The 26,348-nt window shown below is 37.7% G+C and overlaps 3 protein-coding genes across 4 annotated transcripts; 1 reads left to right on the forward strand and 2 right to left on the reverse strand.

Annotated features, from left to right (window-relative positions):
- Window positions 1-3,417: 3,417 nt before the first annotated feature.
- Window positions 3,418-11,024, forward strand: LOC113776430 (nucleolar MIF4G domain-containing protein 1). Its single transcript, XM_027321581.1, has 13 exons — window positions 3,418-3,915; window positions 4,046-4,140; window positions 4,277-5,354; window positions 5,496-5,563; window positions 6,183-6,265; window positions 6,996-7,095; window positions 7,416-7,501; window positions 8,045-8,127; window positions 8,514-8,641; window positions 8,729-8,830; window positions 9,362-9,655; window positions 9,739-9,861; window positions 10,416-11,024. Exons 1-13 carry the CDS (start codon window positions 3,912-3,914, stop codon window positions 10,797-10,799), a joined length of 2,628 nt encoding a protein of 875 aa, XP_027177382.1. The 5' UTR covers window positions 3,418-3,911; the 3' UTR covers window positions 10,800-11,024.
- A 309-nt stretch (window positions 11,025-11,333) lies between these two features.
- LOC113775502 (double-stranded RNA-binding protein 1-like) lies at window positions 11,334-17,006 on the reverse strand. 2 transcript variants are annotated; one of them, XM_027320408.1, is made up of 7 exons: window positions 16,546-17,006; window positions 15,526-15,663; window positions 14,968-15,203; window positions 14,634-14,850; window positions 13,587-13,736; window positions 13,270-13,437; window positions 11,334-11,875 (listed from the first exon to the last, which is right to left on the reverse strand). In XM_027320408.1, exons 1-7 carry the CDS (start codon window positions 16,817-16,819, stop codon window positions 11,556-11,558), a joined length of 1,503 nt encoding a protein of 500 aa, XP_027176209.1. In that variant the 5' UTR covers window positions 16,820-17,006; the 3' UTR covers window positions 11,334-11,555. The 2 variants fall into 2 exon arrangements, with proteins under 2 accessions (XP_027176209.1, XP_027176210.1); XM_027320409.1 differs by having other exon boundaries at window positions 11,334-11,857; window positions 16,546-17,004.
- Window positions 17,007-18,865: 1,859 nt separating this feature from the next.
- On the reverse strand, window positions 18,866-23,831 carry LOC113774683 (5-methyltetrahydropteroyltriglutamate--homocysteine methyltransferase). Its single transcript, XM_027319283.1, has 12 exons — window positions 23,723-23,831; window positions 22,200-22,553; window positions 22,024-22,111; window positions 21,725-21,852; window positions 21,259-21,650; window positions 21,012-21,175; window positions 20,813-20,893; window positions 20,552-20,718; window positions 20,368-20,473; window positions 19,983-20,233; window positions 19,652-19,853; window positions 18,866-19,546 (listed from the first exon to the last, which is right to left on the reverse strand). Exons 2-12 carry the CDS (start codon window positions 22,547-22,549, stop codon window positions 19,178-19,180), a joined length of 2,298 nt encoding a protein of 765 aa, XP_027175084.1. The 5' UTR covers window positions 22,550-22,553; window positions 23,723-23,831; the 3' UTR covers window positions 18,866-19,177.
- Between the last annotated feature and the right edge of the window lie 2,517 nt (window positions 23,832-26,348).

Here is a 26,348-nt window from a genome sequence, read left to right on the forward strand (position 1 = left end):
TGAACTCAGAAACTGTTATTCTCTTGTTCATCCTTAGGAAGTCCACATATTTTCTTGCTAAGAAACCTGAGGTAGCTCTCTTGTGGTAAAAGGTCCTGCCACATGTGTGTGCTGGACCCATTGTCTTGATTGCAATGGAATCATCACCTTCATCAATTTTAGAAGCAAACAACATCCACTTACAATGTTCAGCTTTGCATTTCACCCTCATTCTATGCTTATCATGCTTCACCCACTTTATATCCTTCCCCCATTTGACTGCATAATTGTCAACTGCCATCTTGAATAGCTGCTTATCATCAAATTGTTGACCAACATTAAATTTTGGATCATTCATGTCCATTTCTGGTCGGAATCTGACCAGTTTGGGCTTCTTCCTTGTGCTATCTTCATCGGAGGAATCAGTCACACTATTTAGCTCATCTGACACCATCGAATCAGATTCCTCATGAACTGGAATCTGATCTCCTTCATCAACGTGTAGGTGTGAATTAGAAGTTGCTTTGACTCTGATTTTTTTTTATTGGGTGCTGCTGCATGTCTTGCTTCTTTCTTTGCCGTTCTGTTTCTACTTTGACAATTTCCTGTTGGCAATTTATCCATTGCAGCACCTAACTCCTGATATGGAGCCACAACAGAAGTTCGAAAAATGACATCATCATCATCTTCACTGAAATCATAGTCACTATCATGGAACTTTTCACCCTCCATTGAGTCTGAGTTTACAGCATCATTAGCCTCATCCGCATCACCTTGTTCTACTTCAGCAGCCTGACAAGTTTCCTGGTTCTTCTTCTCAAGCTCTTTTATTTTCTCCACATGAACAGGAATTTCCTCTATGTCAGCAACATCAACATCCTCAAATGTTATGTCTACAAAGAAGTCATCTTCTTCTTCTATTTCTGTAGCATTACAACTGTTTGATGCAACTGCACTCTCACATTTACTATCTATCAATCTAATGTGAAACTCAGAAACAACATAAACTTCTGCTTCTCCATTTTGCTTGCCTATACAAGCCATGTCAGTTGCTGCATCATCAGAATCTATTTTTCTCAACACAAGTGCACCACCTTCAGTTGGAATTCTATACATCATTGTTACATTTGCAGGATATCCAAGATAATAGCAAAAGTCAGATACAATTGCTCTATTCACTCTCATGGCAATGACACCTTCAAAACTTTCCATGCTGCCCCCCAAATATTGCTCTACGGGTTCTTTAACATATACACCCCCATGATAGATTTTCAAAGTAAAAAATTCAACCTCTTGTCCTGCATTTTTTTAAACCACAAAAAAGACTTAATTAATAACAACATCCTCCTGGTATGTTATAACCACATCTGGGACCACATCAGAAAATTCAACCGCAAAAGTCAGATCTGGGACCACATCAGAACATTCAAGTGTGCTGTTGTTTTCCTACTACTTTGTCTCGCTTTTTAGAACATGAAAACAACAGCACACTACATTTTAGAACTACAGGGACCACATCACCATTAAAAAAATTCAGCTTTAAATATGGCATATTTCACCATCCCCAGATCTGCATATGACCCACGCAGAAGACATTTTTAAAAAAACACGTCAACCCCACAATGTACCATATTCCACTAATTAATCGCCCACATGCTTAACACTGTCATTAAACAGAGAAGAAAATGTTGGACTACTTCAGCCCCACATACAACGACAAAGTACAAACACATTAGCTTTAACATTCTGATGAAAAGGTTAAACTAACATGCAGCTGCTCAAACATCAATGAAAAGGTTAAACTAACATGCAGCTGCTCAAACATCAAACAAGCATAGCAGAAAATGGAGAAGCTAAGTAAGATCTGGTTAAAGCTTACTGGATAGTGTTGCTGCAACTGCTTCCTTTTCACCATCCTTGTCGCCATCGACAACTTCCATCATCGAAGACACGGATCTGCTCATCTTCTGTTGGCAATCACATTTTCTTACATTTTGATCAGAATGCCTAATTCCTATGAGCTCTGAAGAAGTCGATTTGCAGGGGTTTCTTTTGCTAATCGTGACAGAGCTGCCATTCTAGTCAAGGTGTTTAGACAATTATACCTGTCATTCCAATTATACCCCTGGTCCGCCGTGAAAAATACATAAAATGTGGTGGCGCCGCCCAAAAAGTCCTACATTGGACTTGATAAAATTGTTTGAGAACTAAATTGGTGAAAAAAAACCGTGAAGGACTAAATTGGTTTAAGTGAAAAAGTTTAGGGACCAAATTGGCGATTTGCCCAACCACAAATGTACCCTTTTTTTTGGGTCCCTGGAGAAGCCAATATGCTCACATCACATGGTGACCAGATATCGTTTGCCTGGCCCTGGCGGAACAATGCAGTCCTCCTTATAGTCACAGTTTGATTCGCATCGTACACGTCGTGGGCATGTCTAAAAACTGCAACAAGCAAACTGCATACTCTCTCTCTATTAATCGTTCTTTCTTCTTCCACGCATAATTGGCAGCAGGATTAAGTGGTTACTGCAGCAAGAAAAATTGCAATAAATAATAGCAGCAAATACAAGGACGATGATGTTTCCTGAAGCCATTTCCTACGTAAATATTGAACACCAATGAGGAGTCTGTTTCCACTTATAAATACTAATGTCTTCGACGGAGTACGTAATTGATCATCAAAGGCTTTTTAAACTCCTAAAACCTAGGAAAAGACAGAATTTCTAGAATTGAAGTAATTCCCTTGCCGACTCTGAGAACGACGACAGGTAGTAGGAAACTAACTTAGAACAAGGTACGAAATTTGTCGTTTTGTGATTAGGACTTTGAGGGCCATCACATGAGATGAGATATGAAACCGGAAATGCTGGGCAATCGACTCCATATCTCCAATTCCTTTTGTTACGAATGCCTGTTTCCTTTTGTTTGGTCGATTTCATACTTGCGATTCGAAAACTTGAATTAATTGTTTGTTGACCAATCCAGTTAAACGTTTTATGATGAAATTTTGATTTTGTTTATTTAATAAGTTTGAGATTGTAGTTGAGTTTGATTTGACTGTCTCAGGAAACTCTATATCAAATCAAGATTTGATTGTTTTAAGAAGCTTTATATCAAATCGAGGTTGTCATTTTTTTATCATCATCGTCATTGTTATTATTATTATCAACTAGAGCCATTTTTTTTGGTAGGTGAGAAAATTTGAAACCAAGGCCTTTCACTTATAATTGAAACTTAAGTACTACTTATCCAAAAAAATTTAAAAAAAAAAAAAAAAAGAGCAGAACTATAAGCGAGCAGGCTGGCTTGCAGTTGCCAGTTAGTAACTCGATTGGTCTTTGGAGTCTCGCGAAGTAAATAGACAAACATACAGAGGTCGTGAGACAGAAGGTTTTGTCTGAGCACGTTTTTCTCGTATATAGCGCACCATGAGTCACGTTTCCGATAGCGGCTTAGAGAGTCAGAGAATCCTGGTACGGGGCCTATGAAGTATGAACTTTTGGGCCTCGGCTCCTCATTGGGTTCTCGTCCGTCACCAGGCTCCGTTCACCGCCCCAGCCCCAACGCGACGCTCGCAAAACCCTAGCTTAAACCCTAATCCCGATTAACCAACTTCAAAGTAACACCAGTATATCTTCATTGCAAGCTACGATCTCCCTTTCTCACCAGTGCCTGTTTGGATTAATATTCTTCTGAATCTCTTCATAGGCGGTGGCATCTGAAATTAAAGATAAATTTCATACGACGTGATGACTAATTGCCACCTGATTAATAATAATTTCTATATATTTATTTTAAGGAAATCCCAATCTTTTGTTGAGCTAGCATTTTTGCGATTCTAGTTGAATAATTTGAATTTCTCTTTCTTTGCATTGAGTTTGAGTGGCGAAGCATAAAATTCTTCGAAAAGAGGGGAAAAATATTTTTGAATGGGTAAATCTTTATTTATTTTTGTTTCTAGTAGTATTATTTAGATTGTAATGATCGGAGAAGCATTTGCTTCTCATGCAAAATATTTTAATAGCTTTTATTGTAATTTTGTGCTTTTGACTCTCTGCTGCAGAAAAAACTTCTGGAGAAAAGCCCCGGAGGGAGCGTAGGAAGGAAGCTCGGTTAGCAAAAAACAAGAGGAAGTTTGATTCATGGGTCCAACATAAAGTAATTTACCAAAAAAAAAATAAAGGAGGGAGAGAGAGAGAGTATTTGTTTGTTTGAATTATATTTCATTTGTTTTCTGCCTCTTATGTGCATTTTCAGTTAGTGCTGCTTATTCATGCTGTTTCTGTGTCTGTAGCAATCCTCCAAATCAAGGAAAGCTTCGTTGGATTTGAAGCCCACATTTGGGAGGAAACTGGAAAATGATAACGAGCATTCGCAGAATAAAGACAATATACTAATGGTCTCGGATGCTGGAATGGACGGTGACTTTGAGGCGCCTTCAGTGGCTAGAAAGAAGATAGGGAAAAGTAGAAATTCAAAAACCAAGTTTTCCGAGTATCTTCAGATGGAAACGGGAAGTAGTGGTATGTCAGCAGAGAAAGATTTGATATTGGAAAGAAAACTCGCAAAGAAGCTCAAAGTGAAAAATGGAAAATTGGGGGGACTAGATGATGAGATTAATTTGTTGCTTGACGGTATTCCTTCAATTTTTGATTCTATTAAGGGGGGCGATAGAGAGATAAAAAGCCTCGAGAATGGTGGTGCATCGTTTAAGCCAGATAAATGGAACATGTCGGCAGAAGTGGTAGAAAGTGAAATAGAATATGGCAGTGAAGAAATAGAAAATGAAACAGAATCTGTCAGCGAAGAAATCTCTCAGTCAAACAGTGAGGAGGAGGATAATGCACTGGAGCTAATTCCATCAAAAGATTCAAGGAAGGAGAAGAAGAGGACTAGGAAAACGAAATTTGAAGAATATCTTGACATGGAGGAAAAGCAAAAGGGTGTTCTCTCAGCAAACGAGGACGTAGAATTAGAAAGAAAGCTTTCCAAAAAACTCAAGGTCAAAGATGGGAAATTACGTGGAGATGATGATGACTTGAATAACTTATTTGAGGGTATTTCTTCTGCTCTTGATTATTCTGCAGATGTAGTAAGCCAGGGCAATCGTGCTAAGGTCCTTGATAATAGCTCTTTATCAAATAGAAGTGGAATGATGAAGTCAGCAAAGCAAGAACAAGCTAAAAGCATGATTGGGATGTCTCTTGAAGCATCTGAGCGAGTGAAGAATGATGGCTTGGATGTAGTGGCAGAAAGAGTGCCTACAGCGTCTCATGCATTAGGGTTGAATACAAAATATGTGGCTCCCCACCTGAGATCTCGTGCGCGGGATGAATCAGAAGAGTATGCTCAAATTCGTAGACGTGTACGAGGTATAAAATTGGGAAACAGCAGTTCTCTTTGCAATTTAAAGATGGTGTGTGTGTGTGTGAGAGAGAGAGAGAGAGAGAGAGATTTATGATCTTGTGATGCTAATGGCTGATGTCCTAAATGGGTTTCAACTTGTTTTCCAGGTCTCCTAAATAGGCTGTCTGAATCTAATGTGGAATCAATCACAGGGGAAGTATCCACAATTGTCCAGGTAATGCTCTGAACTTTCTTGTTTGCCTTTTGCCTTCTCAAAATGTTGTCTTGGCTGCAAAATTAAGTTTCAACTTTGATATGCATTTCTTTTTTATAGGTTAGTAAGAGAGGACCACGAAATTTATATTTTGTATGAAATTTTGTGGCCAATTGGTTGGCAATATGCAGTGTGTTAATGGAAACTACTTTACTACTTCAGCCTAATATCACGTATGGGTTTTGTTGATCTTGTGATTGCTAGATCGGAAGGTGGTGGGTATAAAATGCGCATTTTTTGGCAACCATTTAGTGAATAGCCTTCAGCTCATCTAGTCTGGCATGTTTTACTTTGTACTTTGCTCTAGATGTTTGAAATGTGACTTTTAAATGTATAGATGCAGTTCGCTGCTGTTATTTCACAAGTGTTAGGGCATACCTAGGTGAAAGGTTTGCTGTCATGTCATGCAACTGCTGTTTTGAGTATGTTAAACTACAGAGTTACATGTATATTTTTGAAATTCAATGTGAGTTGTGTATAATTACCATTAGTGCATATATGCTACTTTTGTTCTGAGATTCTATTGGGGTGCCTTGCTTAAATTTGCCATGACAACTTTCTTGTTTACCTTTAATTGCAGTCCGTTGGTCGAAGTGTTGGATCTCAGATTATTATTGAAGAAGTTCTGGAATCATGTTCTGGTGGTCCTCGTGGCAATGAACAGTTACGTATTTGCGAATATTTGTCCTTAACTTTCTGATGTTTTCTCTTGCCTTAGGTTTTCTCTCTCGTACTGTATGTGCAAGAGACATTTTCTGGCTGCTTGCTTTTCTTTTTTGTTTGTTTTGCAACTTTCATGAACATTTTTTTTGGTAGAAAGCTCCAAAAAACTATCAGGTTCGCCTAAAAAATGTTATAGATATATATAACGTGTTGGTGGCCAATACAGGGAAAATATGAGTAATTATTTCTTCCCTTGATTGAGGGCCAAAAAGCTCAATGCTTCAAGTGATTGGAGATGAGTTGAACCTTTTAACTGAGGAAACTGGCAATGTGCTATTCACAGCATGACTTGTGTATTTAAGTAGAGGGAAGAATATGTCCTGGTTACTGACCTGCATGAAGTGTTTGAATTTTCCTAAATTCATCTCTCTCTCTCTCTCACATGAGCGCATGCGCACACAGTTAGACAACACACGGGCACTGCACTATGTCACTCTTAATTGAAGGATTCACTCAGTGACTTGCATCGCTCACTAGATGTTACCAGTTGCGAGAAGTTTAGATTTAGTTAGATTGGCTCTTAACCCGAAAACCAGAATAATGGAGTTTTCAACAATGCCAGCAGCCTCTAAAACATGATTTGTTTGAGCTGTTGAAGAAATATGTAGTTGGTTGACACAGGGTTTGGTTTTTATCTTAGTATCATCATTTTCCATATTCCTGTGTCCAGGTATGCTGCTACTTTTGCGGCTTTCAGTGCTGGCATGGCCTGTTTGGTTGGGATTGATTTTGGTGCAAAGCTTCTTGCCTCATTGGCCAAATGTTTTGAGGTGAATGACTTGCTCTGAACTTCTTAAGCTGTTGTGTGTTACTAGTATTCAGTTTTTGTCTAATCAACCTTTGGAAAGTCATCAAAGAAAGTCTTTGGTTAGCAACAATATCATCAAAGAAATAACTGACTGAATATATAGAATGTGAAGAGAAAGAAGAGATTACCATTGTAGTGATTAAGATCTAGGGCACCAATTGAGCACGTATAAACAATTAGGCTTTTTGCTTGCTTTTACCACTTATATGTATCTGTAGAATATTTTGGTTTGTATTTCTGCACTTTCAAGAAAATTTTCTTAATTTTTATGTCTGTATCCAGATGGAGTACCTGGAAGAAGACAATCTGTCCTTGAGGAATCTGACTCTTCTGCTTTCCTATCTGTACATATTTGGGGTTTGCACAAGGTCGGGTACTTGCAAAAGCCAAATATTCCACTCTCCCTTGAACCTCTTCTCCGTCATGCTTTACCTGCTTAGAAATAATTGATATTTTCCACTATCTGGTGCTTTTAGGTTATTCCTGTGATTGCCACGGGTCAACAACCAAATTGCAACACACAATCCAGCATGAAATTCTGCTGATTAAAGCTACTGTGTGTGGTTTTTTATTTACTTTTTTATTTATTTATTCTTTTAACTTCTTAATTTTTCTCTGGTGGAAAACAAGAATGTATATCTAGTTAAAAAGGGAAAACAAATCACTTTTGTGTGGAACTACTATGCCCTACACCTTCTAGGGTAATAATTCAAAGCAGAGTTTTTGCCAAATTCTAGTTCCTGCAAATTGCTGAATCTGCTACATTCTGGCCGTCACCATTAGGACTAACACTTTCTTTGTGGTTGAAGGAATTGGTCAAGAATATTAATTTAGTGGATAGCATGTTTCTTTGTTTCATCTTTTTTATTGTATTGATCTCTTGAAGTAACTTTTGTCTTGTTATGTTTCAGTGACTTGGTATATGATTTTATGATAATGCTGAGCAAGCGATTGACAGAGGTTGATGTTTCTACAATCTTGACCATCCTGCAATGTATGCCATCTTCCAGCATATAGTCCTTTAGAAGTAATGCTGTCTAGGTTTGCATTTGATGCTTTAAGAAGTACTAATTGTTTATTAGTAAGATTTTTTTAGGAGCCAGTGTTCCTCTGCCTCGGAGCTGAAGAGAGAGCTAACTTGCATATCTTTGTCCTTACTATGACTGGCTTTTCAACTACAATTATTATTATAATCATTATTACTATGTTAACATGTAATTTAACTTTTGATCTGAGAAACAAAAAAACTATTACCTGCAGGCTTTATTCAAATAATTCTGTTCTTTACAATATGTCAACCCATTGTTACTGAATCCTGAGGTTTTTTAACTTGGCCTTTCAAATTGAGATCTCATTATTTCTTCTTGTCATTGCAAGCAGCTTGTGGGATGAAACTGAGGGCTGATGATCCTGTTGGCATGAAGACCTTTATCCAGAGTGTTCAGCAAAGAGCAAATGAGTTGAAGGCTTCATCTGGAAATGGGCAATCAAATATGAGCGGGAAAAGAGTACTCTTATTATAACCATAAAGAGTGCAGTTGCCTTTAATTTTTACCTCTTTTTTTTTCAATACTTAAACTCTGTCATTGTTGCAGATGGAGTTCATGCTTGAAACTTTGTGTGATATAAAAAACAACAAGAAAAGGCCGAAGGAGGAAACAGTACAGCATACTCGAGTAAAGAAATGGCTGCAGAAGGTATATGCTTAATGACATTTCTGTCCTTTATGGATGGTTGTTCACAAGTATAGCAGTTCTGTGAAATCTGCTCTATACAGTATATCTTTGATCCATCTGAAGAGGTACTTTAGACAAAATGATCATGTTCTTCAACAGGGGCAATAATCACCAGTTTGCTGCCATTTAATACAAGCTATCTGAAGCTTTGATCTGTGTTTCATTCTTTAAAACCTGAACATTTATCACAGTATCTCTTTTGATATACTCATGTGTCATTTGGTACTTGAAAGGTTGAGTTTGTGAACATAGATATATTTTCTTGGTCTTGGCAACTATGTTATCCGCATTCGGGAACGGAGAAGGAGAAGAAGAAGATTGCCTGTTTTCTCATTGTATAGGGATTCTAATTGAGAAGGGCATATTTAATGAGGGTTGCGGGTTTAACAATCTAGTGCTTGTGATTGTGCCGTTAAAATTAAGTCTTCTGTTTTATATATTCACTATAAAGCTTAATTGATTGTTTCAAAAATCATTAAATTCTTGATGCAGGTGAGAGTGGGTGATATACTGATTGGAGGTCTAAAATGGAGCAAGCTTCTTGATCCTGAGAAGAAAGGTCAATGGTGGTTGTCGGGTGATATTGGTTCCACAAGTGACAAAATTGAAGAGGTTGCCAGCAAAATTGACAGGGAAGCTCCAGAGGCCCAGAGAATGCTGCAGCTTGCTGCTGCTCAAAGGATGAACACAGATGCTAGAAGGGCAATTTTTTGTGTAATAATGAGTGGGGAAGACTTCAGAGATGCTTTTGCAAAACTTTTGAGTTTGGATTTACATGGAAAGCAGGTTAGCATCACTTTGTGTTCTTCATTCAATCATACACTGCTCAAGTGATTGGGCAACTTACTCTCCTCTGTCTATGTTTCCAGGATAGAGAGATAATCCGCGTTCTTCTAGAGTGTTGTTTGCAGGAGAAAGTGTTTAATAAGTATTATACTGTTCTTGCTCATAAGTTGTGTAAGCGTGACAAAAACCACAAGTTCACTTTACAGGTAATTAATTTTCCCTTTAGGTCAACAGTGTTGTCTTGCTTAGTTTGCAATTATGAGCTAGGGTGTGGCTGTGTGTAAAATTACCAGTTTTACTTCAATGTTGATTTTTTTAACTGATAATTTCTCATTTCTTTTTTTTTTTTGGCCAATTTTATGGGAAATCAAACTGGGAAACATAAGTAGCAGTTCTTTGCCCGCTACACGTTGAGAATCTCAGGGGACAGAACCCCCCCCCCCCCTTTTTCCCCTTTTTTCAGAAAAAATAAAACCTGTGGGTCCCCACCAGTTCAGAAATAGCTCGAGCAATCTTTATCAGTTATGTGAGCCATAAGACGCATCAATCACATGAAATCTGTCCTCCAAACTAGTTTTGTTGATCATTTGTGATAGTGGCTGCAATTTTGAAGATCATGTCATGACAACTGAAAAGTGGTGTCTTACAAATTCTAGGTGTAATTATTGCAAGCATACATGGTGAACATGCATTTCATCCGTATGTTAAATTTATCGTTTGATTTTGGATTTACTTACCTCGTTTTTGATATTGCTCACAGTACTGCCTCTGGGACCATTTCAAAGAACTTGAAACAATGCCACTGATCAGATCAATGCATCTAGCAAAATTTACTGCTGAGCTGGTCGCCTCTTATAGCCTCTCACTTGCAGTATTAAAAGCAGTGGATCTGAGTGATGCTGTGCAATTAACTCCAAAAAGAATCATGCATTTCCGGATGCTATTTGAGGCCATTTTTGAGTTTTCTGATGCACTAGTTTGGAATGCATTTTCGCGTATTGCTGGTACTTCAGAGTATGAATCCCTTCGCACGGGAATCAAATTTTTCATCAGCAAGTACGTTATTAGTAGCCGAAAACCCCTGGAACAGAAATTTAAGATTGCAAAGAAGGCTTTAAAAAATGTGAAAGGGCTTCTTTTGTAAATCTTGGAATTTTGCTTCCTTGCAGCTGAAATTTGTTACAAATGTAATTATGCGGAGTAAATTTGTGCAATTCAGGCGCATGTAGTTCTGGTCTGCTTTGAGTGATGCAGGACAGGATAGCGTCATGCTTACTCGATTTTCTATATTCGCATCTTTCCGCTGTTATCCTCTCATTGGCTTAGATTACTTGGGGGTTAACAAAGCATTTGCCAGTATTAGTAGTATCCTGATGGTGAGGATGCATTAGAATTGGCTTCCCTTGTTCCCTCAAAGGAAGAAGAAATAAGTCCTTTGCTTTCTTCCCTCGATCGGGTGTCCGTTGACAGTGTCTTAACAGCAATTTATATGAAATATTTATAATACCATCCCTCTGTCTAGGAAGTAGGAACCCCGAGCATTAAGACGACCAGGGAGCTCTAGAACTACGTGAACCAAAGGGTGAGGTCCATCTTATACACAAAATGGAGCGTGAAAAAAGCTTCGCCTCCTTTAACAAGCTAAGAGAAGCTAGCAAAGATAAATGTGGAACGGTAATATATAGTGGGCAATGGATGCAGCAAATGACTGACAAGCAATATAATTCCATCTCAGGGCTTAAAAATTCAGTTTGTAAACTAGCATCCACCTTGACATTAACAGGACATGGGAGGTTAAGGTAGACTTTCCTCGAAGAGAACTAATAAACTGAAAAACATTGGGCAGACACAATTCCGTCCAATATTCTCACAATAGAAGATCAAGAGCAATGGTGCATTACTAAGACTGCTGATTTTGATTCAACTCCACTTTCACTGCCACCCACTTGTCATCACTGTAGGGCAATATGGAGGCACCCTCAGGAATTTCCATGGGTGATCCACGGGGAAAAACTAAAATCTTGGTGCGACGGGTATTACCTCCAGCTGGTTTTGCAGCATCAGATTCCGCAGACACAGAAGGCATAGAACATGAAGATGGGGTATTGAGTGATGCAGAGGAAGGATAGGATATTTCAGGCCGAGATTCATGCATGTTTTCTGTTGGAGAACATCTGTACCTTTTAGCATTTGTCTCTTCCCCTGGAGAAAGAATAGCAGCTAACATAATGATCAATGAACATTTTAAGCATCAAGCTAATTGCTAGATAATTCTGCTACCTCACTGCATTCTAGAACAAAAGAAAATCCAAGATTCTACCATATAATAAATTTTAAATTTCAAAATGATGCAAATGAGAGTGATTGTTCAATCTACTACCCAAATACTCAAAAGTCCTTTTTCAAGGAGTAACAGGTCTAGGAATTGCAAGGGATTGGAAGGGGGTATAGTCGAGGCATGCAGGCCACAAGAGCAGGAAAGAAGAGAGGCTGCTCTAGAAGTTGTTCTAGATATCAGACAGCCAAAGCTGTGGTAGACCAAAGCCAAGCAAGCTTATTGCTATAGAATTGCAAAAGTTCTATAGGATATATAGACCAGGCAAAATGTTTTAGACTCCGCCAATTTTCATTCATAGGTATGCCATGTAATGAGGTGAGTCACTCATCAGCAAAGTTTTCTTCTAGCTTAGTTGGGGATCTAGAGTGGGAAGTTAAACTTCCCCCTGAGGCTTAGGAAGTTAGCACAGGCAGATGTACGGGGCATTTGCACTGTTATATAATTTATCTTGTGAGACCAAATTTTTGATATATGTGCGCATGTGTGTGTGAATGACAGTTACCATTTTGACCCAAAAAAAAAAAGTATCAAGGAGCTGCAAATTCTCTAGGCTTAAACACACATTTAACAGATAAAAAGGACAAATAAGCAATAGCAAAACACATCTAATTATACACCTTGTGGACTGACTTGGAGATGGTCAAGAACATAGGACAAAAATCCTTCAAAAAGCAGGCTAGACACCAATGCACTTAAAACCTCCATCAGCTATCAAAGGTGAAAAGCCACAAAGGAGAGAATAGACATGCATTTAATTTAATTAACCCTGAGTCTACAAGTCTCAAACAATGGGGGCAACCCCATCTTATTCCTCGTGCTTTCTGAAGCTAAATTTTACTCTGTTAAAGGAAATTAACTTTCTTAAACATTGCTACAGACTGTTTCTGACTTCATTGACAATTCCATCATTTTCTGTCAAAATTGGCTGCGGTTGAATTTCATTATGTGCCTAATTTTTTATTTTATTCAGAATAATATTGCCTTTATTTCGAATGATTTATTGACTTATTTATTCAATTGAGTTCTACTTCCATTAGACGAGAATCTGTAGCAATATTGAGGTAATGTTTTAGGACCATAACCATCGAAAAAATTAATGTATGAAAAGTGCTTCAAAATAAAGAATGTTCTTGCAGGACGGCTACTAAGTTTTATATCACGCATATACTGTTTGATTGACAAAATAGAAGAAGTGAACTCCCAACATTACCAATCCAGCAAAATGTTTACCCAAAGAAGTGGTGGAAATATAGTATCAAAAGTCATAGAAAGTCACCTTTAACTGCAGCATCCAAGTTCTCCTTAACTGTAGGTATGGGCTTCGGCTGGATATTCTGCTGCAAATCATTACCAACAACAGAGTCCACACTCGAATCAAATAACTCTGAGTATTCCTTCCTTTCACTACCAGATGTAACTACACTAGATTTTCCATCCATTTTGCCTGAAAAGAGGGATAAGTCATTAATGTCAAAAAGTTAAGTACAGAATACCTCATGTTTAAAGAGTAATAGGGAACAGAACATAACACTATACATCTAATACAGAGATGGAACAAATCAAGCAATATTAAGAAGACCATCACTGTCTCACCAACTGCTACTCCCATGTGATATTCTTCAGTGGTTTCTGCTCCTATGTTTGGCTGGCACTTGTCATTAATGGCAGGTTCCAAGCTAAGAGAGGGGACCTCCAAAATATCCTTTGTGCTGCAACCAAGTGGGAGATTATTAACTGTTGTACCTGCAATCAAATGTAAAAGATAAACTAATTTAAAAAACAATGAATGACTTAATGGCTGTGCAACAACACCTAAATGTCGAATGCACTGGTTTCACGGAACGTTGGATTGGTTGCACAGTCTAACATGGCACTTCATTCCTGTATCTACTTCCTCATAAATCAACAGGCTAGGGCTCTTCCATGCACTATGTTTTTTGCTAATAATATTAACTTAGCTATATAAGAGAACAAATTACAGAATACTTAATAGAGTTTATCAGATGTGATTCCCAAACCCTAATTGTAATGAGTCACGTGGTCTAAATTTGATGCCTAGAACTTGTACTACTCTTTTCATTTCTGCTTTACCTTTTTCATTTCTAAATATTGTTCTACACAACAGCTTGATTCAGAGCATCAAATAAGAACCTTGTTAAAACCCAATTATTCTGACGTTCTTAAAAAGTCAGAAATTGCAGTGCCAACTTTTCCATCCATTTGTTAATGAAAGACAAACTATTAGGCCCATAATTTTTTTCCCCTCTGCTGTCCAATTGCAAGTTCCAAGATAACTTTACCTTTAGAAATTGGCAAAGCAAGACACCAGGAATCTCCTACAACCCATGTGTATCCATTAGCATAATTATAGTGCTTCTTTGGACATATAGGTATATTGACAAACTAAAAAGGGTGATGTCTTTATATCATTGTGATTTTATCAAAGCAAAATAAAATAGCGATAGAGCTCGCTATCTTTTTCCCGTAAAAAATTACAAAGCTCAAATATATTAGGCACATAGTAGCAATTTTTTATTTCTTTGCACTGTAACTCAAGAATTGCTGAACACCAAGTCCATTAAATGCTTTAGAAGTACTCAAATCAATTGCTCTCTATCAATTGACAATAAAGTTCCTTACGCTCCATAAGACTGTTGTAAGCCACCTTAGCAGCACTCATCTCTGACTGCTTCTTGGTTTTGCATTCTCGACCTTGATAAGTTTCACCTCCAACTTCAACGGTGGATACAAAAGTCGGCATGTGAGATGGACCAGTTTTTACTGTGCAATATGATGGAAAGTAAAATCCCTCTTTTTGGGCCAATTCTTGTAATAAAGTCTTGTATAGGCCTTCATCCTGTGATCATTTTAGAAACATATGACCACATTAGGCAAGAACATGACAAAGAAAGCACCAAAAAATGTGATGAAGAAAACATTCTTACAAATTTAGAAAGGCTATTAGCAGACTAACCTCCTGAATTTCACCAAGAGATAATGACTCCAAAGCAACTTTTGCAGCTGCATGTTCAGCATCTTTCAATGTAGGATAACATTCTAGAGTTCGGTAAGTTCTTCCATCAATCGTCACGCTAGCCCTAAATAGACGTGCATGAGGAGGACCATCAAACTCAAGAGAATACTCAGGAAGAGCAAGACTTTTCTTCTGTGCATAATGCTGCAACCGACTCTTGTAGACATGCAGCAAGTCTGAAAGAGATGATGATAGCCATCAACAGGAAGATCATACGCACATGAGTAACTTATCATGGATTTCCAGAGAAGATGAATCTACAAGCCAAAGAAGACAGACATGACACAACTACACATGGACTAAGCACCGTTGCAATAAGTATACTACAACACCATTGAGGATATGACAACATAAACTAGTCATCATGGGCATACAGAAAACAATGCCTCCATATCACTTTTTAGCAGCTCTAGGATATAATCTTGTTTAGTTAAGCTGTTCAAAATAGGCATCATAAAGAACATTAAAGTAAGGAATAAATCCAACATATTTGCTGACCTTTGGCCCTACTTTCATCCTTGTGAGCCAGGGGTGTTTCATTGACCGGACTCATTGCAACATTTCCTCCAACCTTTTGATGCAAGTTATCATTCTTTGCATGTCTAACATCCACAATACTGCTGGATGCCGCAAAACCTGTGGAATTCAATATAAAATCCGTGAAACATATCTAGTTCCAATACTGAAGCTGAAACTACTTATATTCCCTTGAAAATGCATCTCAATTTCTTACTTGAATTTGACTAATAAAAGTGTTAATTGACTATGTTTAAGGCTGTGTGCAATAACAACATAGAGCTAAGAGCAAGACAACAAAGAAATGCTGTCATTTTTTGAGCAGATAACAAAGTAATAAAGAGTTACACACAAATCATTTAAATATATTATGTTAGTAACAAGCAATTACAAGATAAAGTATGTCATGTCATGAGTTTCCATAACTTAAATCAAAACACAAAACAAGCAAATTATTTACTAGTACCAAATTTAAGGTAGATGTATTCTAATAATTAGAAGTATAATTTATTATTGCCCAAAAACTTCAGAACTTGGAGGATTCGTGTATTTAACTGAAATAAAAAAAAAAAATCAGGCTGACTTGCTCGGAGAGTTACTAGCAGTTATACGTAGAATTCAATTAGTTTGAGCTGAATTGAGACTTCTAGCAGTGGTTCTGTATACACCGAGTTGGCACAAAAATCTACGACGTACCAGAATATAATCATACACCACAATCTTAACACCCTATGTGGACGCGTAAATCACAGCGCCAGTTAGACGGTTATATGCATGCCCTGGAAAATTTTTAAAAAAAAAATTTTTTGGCCGTAAAAAAGCAACCAAATTTAAGATGCAACAACTAAAGCTGAAAGTACAAACGGAAAATGCATCCGCAAAACTAGTGAATCAAATGAAGATTAATATAATTCAACATCAAAAGATGTATAAAAAGGGGACACATTTGGGTAAACTTTTGTGAAATTGAGGATGAAAGAGAAGAAAAACATCGTATCGTACCCGGAGAAAGAGAAAGAGAAAGAGGAGGAGGAGGAGGAGGAGAGGTGACGGAGATAGGGGAGGCAGAGAAGTGGTCGTAAGCAAGCTTGGCAGCGACATTTTGAGAGTCTTTTGATGATTTGCACTGATTGAGGGGCGATTCGAAGGACATTCCGGCGACGGTGACAGTGGTGGTGAAGCGAGGGCAGTGATCGGGTCCATCCTTCACCGTTGTATAAACTGGTAATTCCCAAGCATGCTGGTGGCAAAGTTCTTGTAACTTCGACTTAAACATCTCTCTTTCTTTCTTTTTTTTCGGTTTAATTTCTGTTCCTCTGTGAGGTTGTTCTGTAAATGAATCTTTTTTTTTTTTTTCCTTATTAAGTTTTGGTACAGAGTAGGAGGAGGAGGAGCGAGGCTGAGGAAATCCGAAGCAGAGTTTAGTCGAGAAGCAGACAAAGGAGAATCGCGCTCTGTTTGTTTTTGAGTGTTAGTTCGGGGTTTATTTCATGGAAGCGTTGTCTTTTTTTTCTTTTTTTTTTGTGGGGGGGGGGGGGGGGTGTAACGTAAATTGCGTTTGGCTGAAGGAGGAGGGATTTTGGAGGGGATTCTAGAGACACCTGATTTTATTTATTTATTTATTTATTGAAGCCACAAGATACATCTGATCAGTGATCTGTACCGGTATATATGGATCCCTAACCTATCCTACCCGCTGACTTATTATTTTTTATTTTTTGGGTACTAATGACGCCGTGTCATGCAAATATAATATAAGAAAAAGGTGGATTGCAGTCTAAGATTGTGTTTAGATTGTATTTTTCGTCATTTTTTATGAAAAAATTACTGTAGCGATTTGATATATGTGAAGGAAAAAGGTGATAGAAAATGTGATCACGAAAAACGATAATATTTTCCGACGGAAACAAACAATCCAAACCTGGCCTAAAATTTGTATTGATAGGGAAGGGTGGAAAGGTATCCCCGTCACGAGACGGAGTTAGCTTGTGGCGCCGGAGATCAGATGCCATCTAAGTATTTAACGGGAACGTGACATGTGGAATTTTTGTTATCTGTCATGGGGTACAGCAGGATTTTAGCATTTACTACTAGTAGAAAAGAAAAGAAAAGATTACAACTGTCTTGTCTTCCTCTTCCCTCGAAACTTTTTCCATCTCCTCGACATCAGATTAAGAATTTGATTCGGTTCCCTTTTGCATGAACACTTTACACCCGTCAAATACACAGCAGTAGTAGTCAGTAGTATTTTCCGATTTTTACTTCTCAACCGCTTCTACCCCCAACTCAACTCAGAGACGACCAGATGCACCGTCAACGTCATTACTACATTGCCATTTCCTCTCTCGAAAAATCTGTCGGGTACTAGTAGAATAGTTCAGTCGCTACGCTTTTTCGTTGACGCAAATTTGGTGTTTGTAAGCAAAATACATAAAATTGGACCATTTTTCTTTCTCTTTTTTTTTTAATGCCTCAGCTAGCCGTGCCAAGGGGTTACCCACGCATTAGCAATGAGTCAGTTAACCATTAGTACAAGGAAACGACAAAAGGACGGCTATGGCATAGACTGGTGCGGTGCAACTAGGATGAGTCAAGCTCCACTCGAGCTTGATCAATATCGAGTTGATTCGAGTCGAAATCAATCTCGAATTCGAGTTTAAAATATTAAACTCGTTAACTCGCGAGCTCGAGTATATATATATATATATATATATATATTTTTTTTAATTATATTTTTTTTATTTTAAGTATATATATATTTTATATTTTTTAATTTTAATTTTAATAGTAAAATTATATATATTCTTAATATTTTATTATTTATTAAGAAAAAAATATTATTTTATTTATTTTTTAAAATATAAAATAATTATTTTTTATTTTTTTTGAACTCAAACTTGAAATTGTCAGCTCGTCAGCTCGAATTCGAGTTCAATGAAATTATGTCGAAACTCGGTTCGATTAGATTAAAATTCGATTCGGCTCATTTGCAACTCTAGGTGCAACCATTTCTAATCAAAGAAGAGGATAAGATGATGGAACAAACATACAACCGTGACCACGAAACCAATTAATTACTCCCTCCCTTTTTTTATAACTGACGTTTAAGGTTTTGCACACCAATTAAGAAAAAATTAATTTTCATTGCTTAAATCTGTACACTACTTTTCTTTTATACCCTCATTAATTGTCCAATTCACCCATATTTTCTCTCACCAGAGTACTAAATGGTACTGTATTGAAAAAGAGAGATAAAAGGGTAAAATTATGAAAAAATAATTAATACTATATGAGAATAATAAAACGACAGATAAAAGTACACTAGAGCAAATTTCTTAAACATCAGTTATAAAAAAAGGAAGAGAGTATAGAGCATTTCATTTCGTGACGTACATTAATCCTTCTAAAAGGCATCAACATACACAGGTTTAAAACATGGGATGAAACGAGATCCACAAGAGAAAGAAGCAAAATGCCCCAGTAGGGCCAACTACACCTACTTTGCGAATATTCAGCAAAAGACCCCAAAAGTGTAATTAAACAAAACACGATTTTTTTCCAAAAAAAAAATAATAACAATAATTTGCATGAGAAAAATGAATCAGTGATTGAGGTCCTGCATCCCCCAGGTCTTTCATTTGGCACTGGCAAGCTGGGTGCGGATTTGCTTGGCGGCGGCAACCATGTTTTGGAGGGCTGGCTTCACCTCAGCGTACTTGCGGGTCTTGAGACCACAATCAGGGTTGACCCACAAGATGTTCGTATCGAGCACTGCAAGCATCTTGTTAACTCTGTCAGCAATCTCTTCTGTCGATGGTATTCTTGGAGAGTGAATGTCATAGACGCCCGGACCAATTCCAGCACCGTACTTGACTCCCTCGCGGAAAACAGAAAGGAGCTTCTCATCAGATCGGGAGTTCTCAATGGTGATCACATCAGCATCCATGTCGATGATGGAGTGGATGATATCATTGAAGTTGGAGTAGCACATGTGAGTGTGAATCTGTCCAATGCAAAAGATAATCAATTAGTATAAATCTCAAGGACGCAAAGAGCAAATTTTATTTTTGAACCGTTCAATTTGAAGAAAAAGGGCTGAAGAAAGAACCTGAGTTGTGTCCTGGACACCGCAGTTAGTGATTCTGAACGAGTGAACAGCCCAGTCCAAATAGAACGCATGTTCAGCCTTCCTGAGAGGCAAACCTTCTCTCAAAGCAGCTTCATCAATTTGAATAACATTGATGCCTGCCTTCTCAAGATCTTCTACTTCGTCCTTAATGGCCAAAGCGATCTGATAGCATGTTTCAAATCTGGGAACAGAAAAAACAGCGCGTAAGCAGCATAGTCTACAACCTAACAAAGCTTGATACACTTCATATATAAATAATTCTTCCACCACAAGTAAGGGAAAGAAGAGGGGAAAGCTTCTATTTTGTTACCTTGGTTGGTCATTACGAACAAAAGACCAGTTGAGGATGGTAACAGGGCCAGTAAGCATTCCCTTCATTGGGCGCTTGGTCATGCTCTGAGCTGTTGAGGACCAGAAAACAGTCATTGGGTTGGGGCGGCTCACATCACCATAAATGATAGGGGGCTTCACACAGCGAGATCCATAAGATTGCACCCAGCCATTTGCTGTAAAGGCAAAACCAGACAGCTGCTCGCCAAAGTACTCAACCATATCATTCCTCTACGAAATGCAACCTCCAGTGTCAGTAAAGGTGACAAATCACTCTTAATATGTCAAATATCCGCCGACAAAGCTGGCAATTTAGCCCTTAGCAGCAGAAACTGACCAAATTGTAAGAGTATGAACTTGCTTACCTCTGGCTCACCATGAACCAGGACATCAATATCAAGTTCTTCCTGGAGCTTCACCACTTTGTTGATTTCCTCCTTAATTGCCTTGACATAATCATCCTCAGATATCCTAGAGCAAAAGGATGTTAGAACAAAGGAACAGATAACAGATCATACAAGATTACAAGATTAAGTAAAAGTCACTCACTTCTTGGCCTTGTATTCACGACGTACTCTCCTAAGTTCCAATGTCTGAGGGAAAGACCCAATGGTGGTGGTGGGAAGAATAGGAAGATTAAGCTTCTTTTGCTGAGCATCAAGTCTGGAACTAACATTTGTGGCACGGCGGTGGTCAGAGCCCCTCAGAGCAGCAGCCTACAAACCAAAAAATTTTACTAGCAAGTCCACAGAAAACCTCTGTAATGAATGAAACAGATTCTCAAGGAAAAGACATGGCTGCATCACTTACAGCCTTTTGAACAGCTTCATTTGTAACCCTTGGAGAGGACTTTCTAGAAGCCTGAGCTGCAGCATTAGCAGAGAAAAATGCCTACACCAAAACATGAGAGCCCGGTGGAATCCAATTAATAAAATTTCCAAGAGAGAATAAATGCACCATTGCAGAAAATACCCCATGTAAAGAATGGGAACTCTGGAGCAAAACCTACCTCATCCTTGGCACCACTTAATGCCTTGGCCAAGGCATCAACCTCTACAACTTTCTGAGCAGCAAAAGCAAGCCAGGACTTGATTTCTTTGTCCAGTTTAGGCTCATTAACTAGATCAACGGCAGTGTGGAGAAGTGAGGAGGATGTGGAGACAACAAGCTTGTCTGCATGAGGGTATCACAAGGAATCAGGACCTGTACAACCAGAATTCATGACAAGTACAAAATCAACCTTTGGCCTGTTTTACCTTTTCCAACAATGCCCTCAAGAGCCTGCAAGGTGGTTAAAGATGCAGCAAGATCATTAGCCCAGATGTTCCTTCCATCAACCACTCCAGCAAACAAGTATTTACCAGCAGGGAATCCGCCCTTGATCAAGTCAAGAGTTTTAGCTCCACGAACAAGATCAAAGCCAATGGCTGAAACTCCACTCAAAGAAGTGACAGCTTTAAATGCCCCTTCAGGAACATCAGCAAAGTAGGTCTCAATCAGAACATTAAGGCCAGAAAATGATGACTCCAACTCGGAGTAGGCCTTGGTGAATGCTTGCAATTGGTGAGATTCAAGATCCATCACAAGGATTGGCTCATCAAACTGAATCCATGAAGCACCAGCTGCCTTTAGATCAGCAATTACTTCCCTGCAAAAGGGTTCAATTTATTAACACCAAGCTGGAGACACCGAATTAAAGGTAGAAAAGGTGGCATTTCTTACTTGTAGATTGGAAGGATTTTGTCAAGGAGGCTAAGTTTATTGAAAGTCTTCTCAACACCCTTAGCAGGTTTGGATAGACTCAAGAAAGTGAAGGGCCCAACAAGGACTGGAACAGTATCTACACCAAGCTGCATGGTGAAAGTTCCACCAATAATTAGTTTCTACTTTGTAATGAAGCAAAGAAATCAAATAGGAAGAATGACAAGATAATTGACTCTCATGGCAAATGGTTGCTAAGAAGTCCAAACAATAGCAAGTAAATTGAACCGGAAAAGTAATAAGGTTCCACAGTAACATACCGCCTTAGCCTCCTTGTATTCATTTACTGCCTTGTGGGAAGCATAAGAAAACTTCACATCAGGTCCCAACTCAGGAACAATGAAGTGGCTGGATTGGGGGGGAATAAGATTTACTTTAATTAGAGAATATAGACATTATATTATGAAAGGGCTCAAAGAATAAACTTGTCACTTACTAGTTGGTGTCAAACCACTTGGTCATTTCCATAGCAGGTACAGAGGCATTTCCTCTGGCCATGGAAAAGTAAGTGTCGAAACCAATCTCCCCACCACTCCAGTTGTATCTAGGTGGAACAGCGCCAAGCAATGCAATAGTATCAAGAACCTGATCATAGTAGGAGAAGGTGTTGCTTGGGATGTACTTGATCCCAGCATCAGCCATCTGTTTCCAGATGGATGCCCTGAGATCAGCAGCCACCTTTTCCAACTCTTCAGCACTGCTCTTCTTATCCCAGAAGGATTCCAGAGCAAATTTAAGTTCTCTCTTGGGACCCATTCGGGGATATCCAACAATGTGAGATGCCATTATTCTGGATCAACATAGAAACAAGACAAATTTCATTCCCCAATCAAACAAAATCACTTGTCATTCTCAATTATATCCTCATTTCACAGTAGCACTCGTTAACACAGTATGCATATGATCCAGTAGAAGAACCAAATAAGTGCAAACAACGAAATGGCAATGACCAAAATACTAATCCTTATACAGAGATTAGGGACTAGCTAGAACAAGCATTTCTTCTTTCATGTTTGTCCCACTGTTATCTAAAAGAAGAAAATGAAGGACTAGAACCCAATTCTAACACAAAAAAGCAAGATCCTAGGCCACACCCCTTACCGGATGAAGCATTTCTTTATTACTATAATCATCCAGTTTCAAATGTGCTTCCAAAACAATAAATAACTAAAGAAGTCATTCAAGAAACAAGTATCTAGCATTGAAAAGGACATGGACAAATTTGTTTTCAAGTTGTAAAACTAGATTAGCAATCGCCTAATGCTGCTAGTTGTGATCCAACACCAAGAGAAGTACCGAGCTAATTAATATAAGCTGAGAAAGCATACGATAACCAATCCAAAAGATTTGTTTAATCAGATCTACCAACTTTTTTCCAGATCTATGACGATACGAGGCCGAGTGCATATACATCACATGCAGTCGAACAGAAATGCTGGCTGGTTTTACAGTATTCACCGCCACCATTAGCAACTTCATATCAGATCTATTAACCAGAAACGACCCGAATCCAGATCCCCACGACCCACTTCCCCAAACCACTAGATCTACAAGAATTCAATACTAAATTCACGCCCCCCTATTAAAAAAAAAAAAAGTTTACAACTTACCCGCCACCCTTCCGCCGCCCTAAAATAACAATCCCACACTAACACAAAATCCATTTTTAAGTCGCCATGTCATCACTTAACACGGTAAAAATTTAACGAGTTACCATTTGAGCAAAACAAACATGAATGCGTTAAAACTGGGGATTTACACATTTACCAGTATGGATCGAAGAGAAACGAGTAGATCAAATTAAGTTTGGAAGGAATAACTAAAAATCTAAGAACACAAGAACTGTGTAACAAAATGAAAATGGGATAGAAAAGTGTAGACAAAATTTAGCAATACAAATACACAAGAAACAATGGGTGGTACGAAGAAGAACAAGACGAAGCGAATGAGAGAGCGAACCTTTCGGACGAGGTAAGACCGGGGATGGTAGTTCAAGACTTATTCTCTCTTTTTTTTGAGAGATTGGTTTGTTGATACAGAGCAACGGAGAGAAGATAGAAGGGGCTGACGCGAGTTTTGAGCTGGGAGTTGAGTGTCGTATATATAGAGGGAGATGTGTGGGAGTGGGTGGGTAGATCCGGGGTGTAGGAAGTTTAACGAGTTACAATTTTTATTTTTTAGTGTTTATTTCAGTAAATTTCTTTTTTCCTTTTCCGATGTTTTTCGTTTCCTGGTTTTCGTAAATAGTTGGTGATGGTCTGCCGCGCGGGATTGGAGCGCGTGGCTTTGATGACGGTTACCTACTACGGCCGGTCAATGTGGAGGGACCATGGATATTGTAGTGGTTGCGTCTAGGCATTTTTGCGAACCAAAAAAGAATTTTTCAGAATTACATTGGATGCGCTTCTGTTTTAGGGATGTTTTATAAAAACACTCTAAAATATCCATCCACAAGTTTTAGAAAGATAACAAAAAAATATATATATGTTAAACAAAGCACTGATGGCAGAGGTGGATAGAAATTGCAGGTGGCGAAAGTTGTGAATGGAAGGAAGGGAAAAAAAGAAGAAGAAGAAGAAGAGGAGGTGGCAGGTAGGGGCGATAGTAGCAATAGTTGAAGTGGGAATGGTGGAAAGGCCAGAAGGGTGGTGGTGGAGGAGGTTAAGAAAGTGTGTGTGTTTTTTGGTTTGAGAAATTAGGGTTTGGGTAAAAATAGATTTGTGAAAAAATGGTGGATTATGTGAGAATTTGGTTCAATATTAAGTCAGTTGTCAGATTTATCTTTTAAATATTGACCACGTAAAGTGTTCGTGATTTATTTCAGTAAAAATTTTATTGAAAATGATACTAAGGATAAAATAATCGTTTATTATTTGTTAGGAACTAAAAACCATTCATTTTGATTTTGAGAGGTTGCAATATATCATGAGCAACAAAATATTACTACTGTTTTTTAGCAGGCGACAACATGAAGTATTATGTTTTGTTGCTAATTACAATAAAAACACACACACACACACACACACAAATTATTGTTTCTATTTTTCCAAGTGATCCTGATCAATGTCCTCAACTCCTAAAATAAAGTGCAAGCTCGTTAGTTTTTAATGTTCTAAAAAAAAATTCACATTGTGTCCAATAAAATGTAACAGTAAAAGAAGAATTGAATTGTCTTTTTCTTTTAATTTTTAGTTCGCTTCTTGCATATTAATCAATACTGTGAAAACTAGTATAGTATTATTTTATAACATGAAATATCAGCAATGCCTATTCTATCTGCGAATCATTTTTTGTTTTCCAAAATATATTATTATAGTTTACCTCATATAATTTATTTCAGTCGAGTTGAGTGAAAAACAAGTTACTAAAATTTAGTAGGAATGGCTTCTAAATCTTGAAGTCATTAGTCATTTGATGTACGTAAGAACAAAATTTTAGAGATTTTTCTAACATGAGTTCAATTGATATTTGTTGATGATACCCAATTTAATTATCATTCAACTAGTTGTTGCATTTATTGTCCTTATCATTTTACACACCTTCTAGTGAGAAAATACATACATTGAAATTTGAATGCGACGCAGGTGGTATAGCACATTAGAAGTAGTTACCTGTGTGGATCAAATTGTTGTTTTATAGCTATTTAAGGCCATCTACAAGTTCCAACTATTGCCTTACTCGTACAGACCACCGATCCATGAGTTGTTGTTATATGGATTTGTTTGAATGTGAAATTTTTTTAAATATTATTTTGCTTATATTACAAATATGTTTTTGAATTACCTTTGTGGTTTTTTAATTATTTTTTTATTTTACGCATATCACATCAGAAAATATACTGCGGTGATTATTGCAAAAGATTTGTCATTCCTAAATCCGAACAAATGGAGGAAAAGGCGACATCGGACAAAACCACAATTTGTTAGATTATTGCGGTTCTATTTATATTAAAACTCTCAAGGATTTAATCAAATTGGGCCACATTGACCACGTGGTTAATCTATGAAAAAATCAAACACCTTTTTATATTTTGTTTCTTGTTTCATTCTTTGCTTGTATGCTAATTCAATGCTGTATCTACTGGACATCTGGTTTTCCATTTAGATTTGATACGGAGAAGGTAGAGGCATATGACGATTTGATGCTCATGGGAATTTGTAGCAAGAAAATAACATGCAAAATGAAAAAATTATGTTGCCAATTTGGTTAACAAAAATCAGGAAGCAAATTAATTCTAAGATATTAGAGTTTAATTTTATAAAATTTTTTCACCTTAATCTAGTAAGAATTAAAAGATAATCGATCAAAACCTTATGTTAGTGTAAAGGAAAATCTTGGAAAAAAATAAATTGAGATTTTTTTTAATGAATTGAGATTTACAGACGAAGAGAAAGCAAAACGGTCAATAAGTTATGACCAGATGAATGAGATTTCTAATTCATAACCGATAATGAATTACACATAAAAAAAATTATTGTGTTCAACACAATATAGAAATCTATATTTAAACACAACGAATCCTAATTCAAAGTGATTTTCGCAGAACATTCTTCATCGTGCTAACTCAATTAGGTATCAATGAAAA

This window comes from Coffea eugenioides, chromosome 6 (assembly GCF_003713205.1).
Source record: "Coffea eugenioides isolate CCC68of chromosome 6, Ceug_1.0, whole genome shotgun sequence".
Classification (NCBI taxonomy): domain Eukaryota; kingdom Viridiplantae; phylum Streptophyta; class Magnoliopsida; order Gentianales; family Rubiaceae; genus Coffea; species Coffea eugenioides.

Bases quoted from the DNA above. Each gene is read 5' to 3' on its own strand.
- LOC113776430 (XM_027321581.1), top strand. The intron at 6,266-6,995 runs GTTACGTATTTG...TCCTGTGTCCAG, and splicing joins GGTCCTCGTGGCAATGAACA to GTATGCTGCTACTTTTGCGG. The intron at 7,502-8,044 runs GTCGGGTACTTG...GTTATGTTTCAG, and splicing joins ATATTTGGGGTTTGCACAAG to TGACTTGGTATATGATTTTA.
- LOC113775502 (XM_027320408.1), bottom strand. From the start codon at position 16,819: ATGTTTAAGTCGAAGTTACAAGAACTTTGCCACCAGCATGCTTGGGAA. The intron at 13,737-14,633 runs GTAAGGAACTTT...ATTTGATTGCAG, and splicing joins TTACAACAGTCTTATGGAGC to GTACAACAGTTAATAATCTC. The intron at 13,438-13,586 runs GTGAGACAGTGA...CCCTCTTTTCAG, and splicing joins TCACATGGGAGTAGCAGTTG to GCAAAATGGATGGAAAATCT.
- LOC113774683 (XM_027319283.1), bottom strand. From the start codon at position 22,549: ATGGCATCTCACATTGTTGGATATCCCCGAATGGGTCCCAAGAGAGAA. The intron at 20,719-20,812 runs GTAAGTGATGCA...TTTGGTTTGTAG, and splicing joins ATGAAGCTGTTCAAAAGGCT to GCTGCTGCTCTGAGGGGCTC. The intron at 19,854-19,982 runs GTAACAAAATAG...TTCTGTTCCCAG, and splicing joins GTTCGTAATGACCAACCAAG to ATTTGAAACATGCTATCAGA.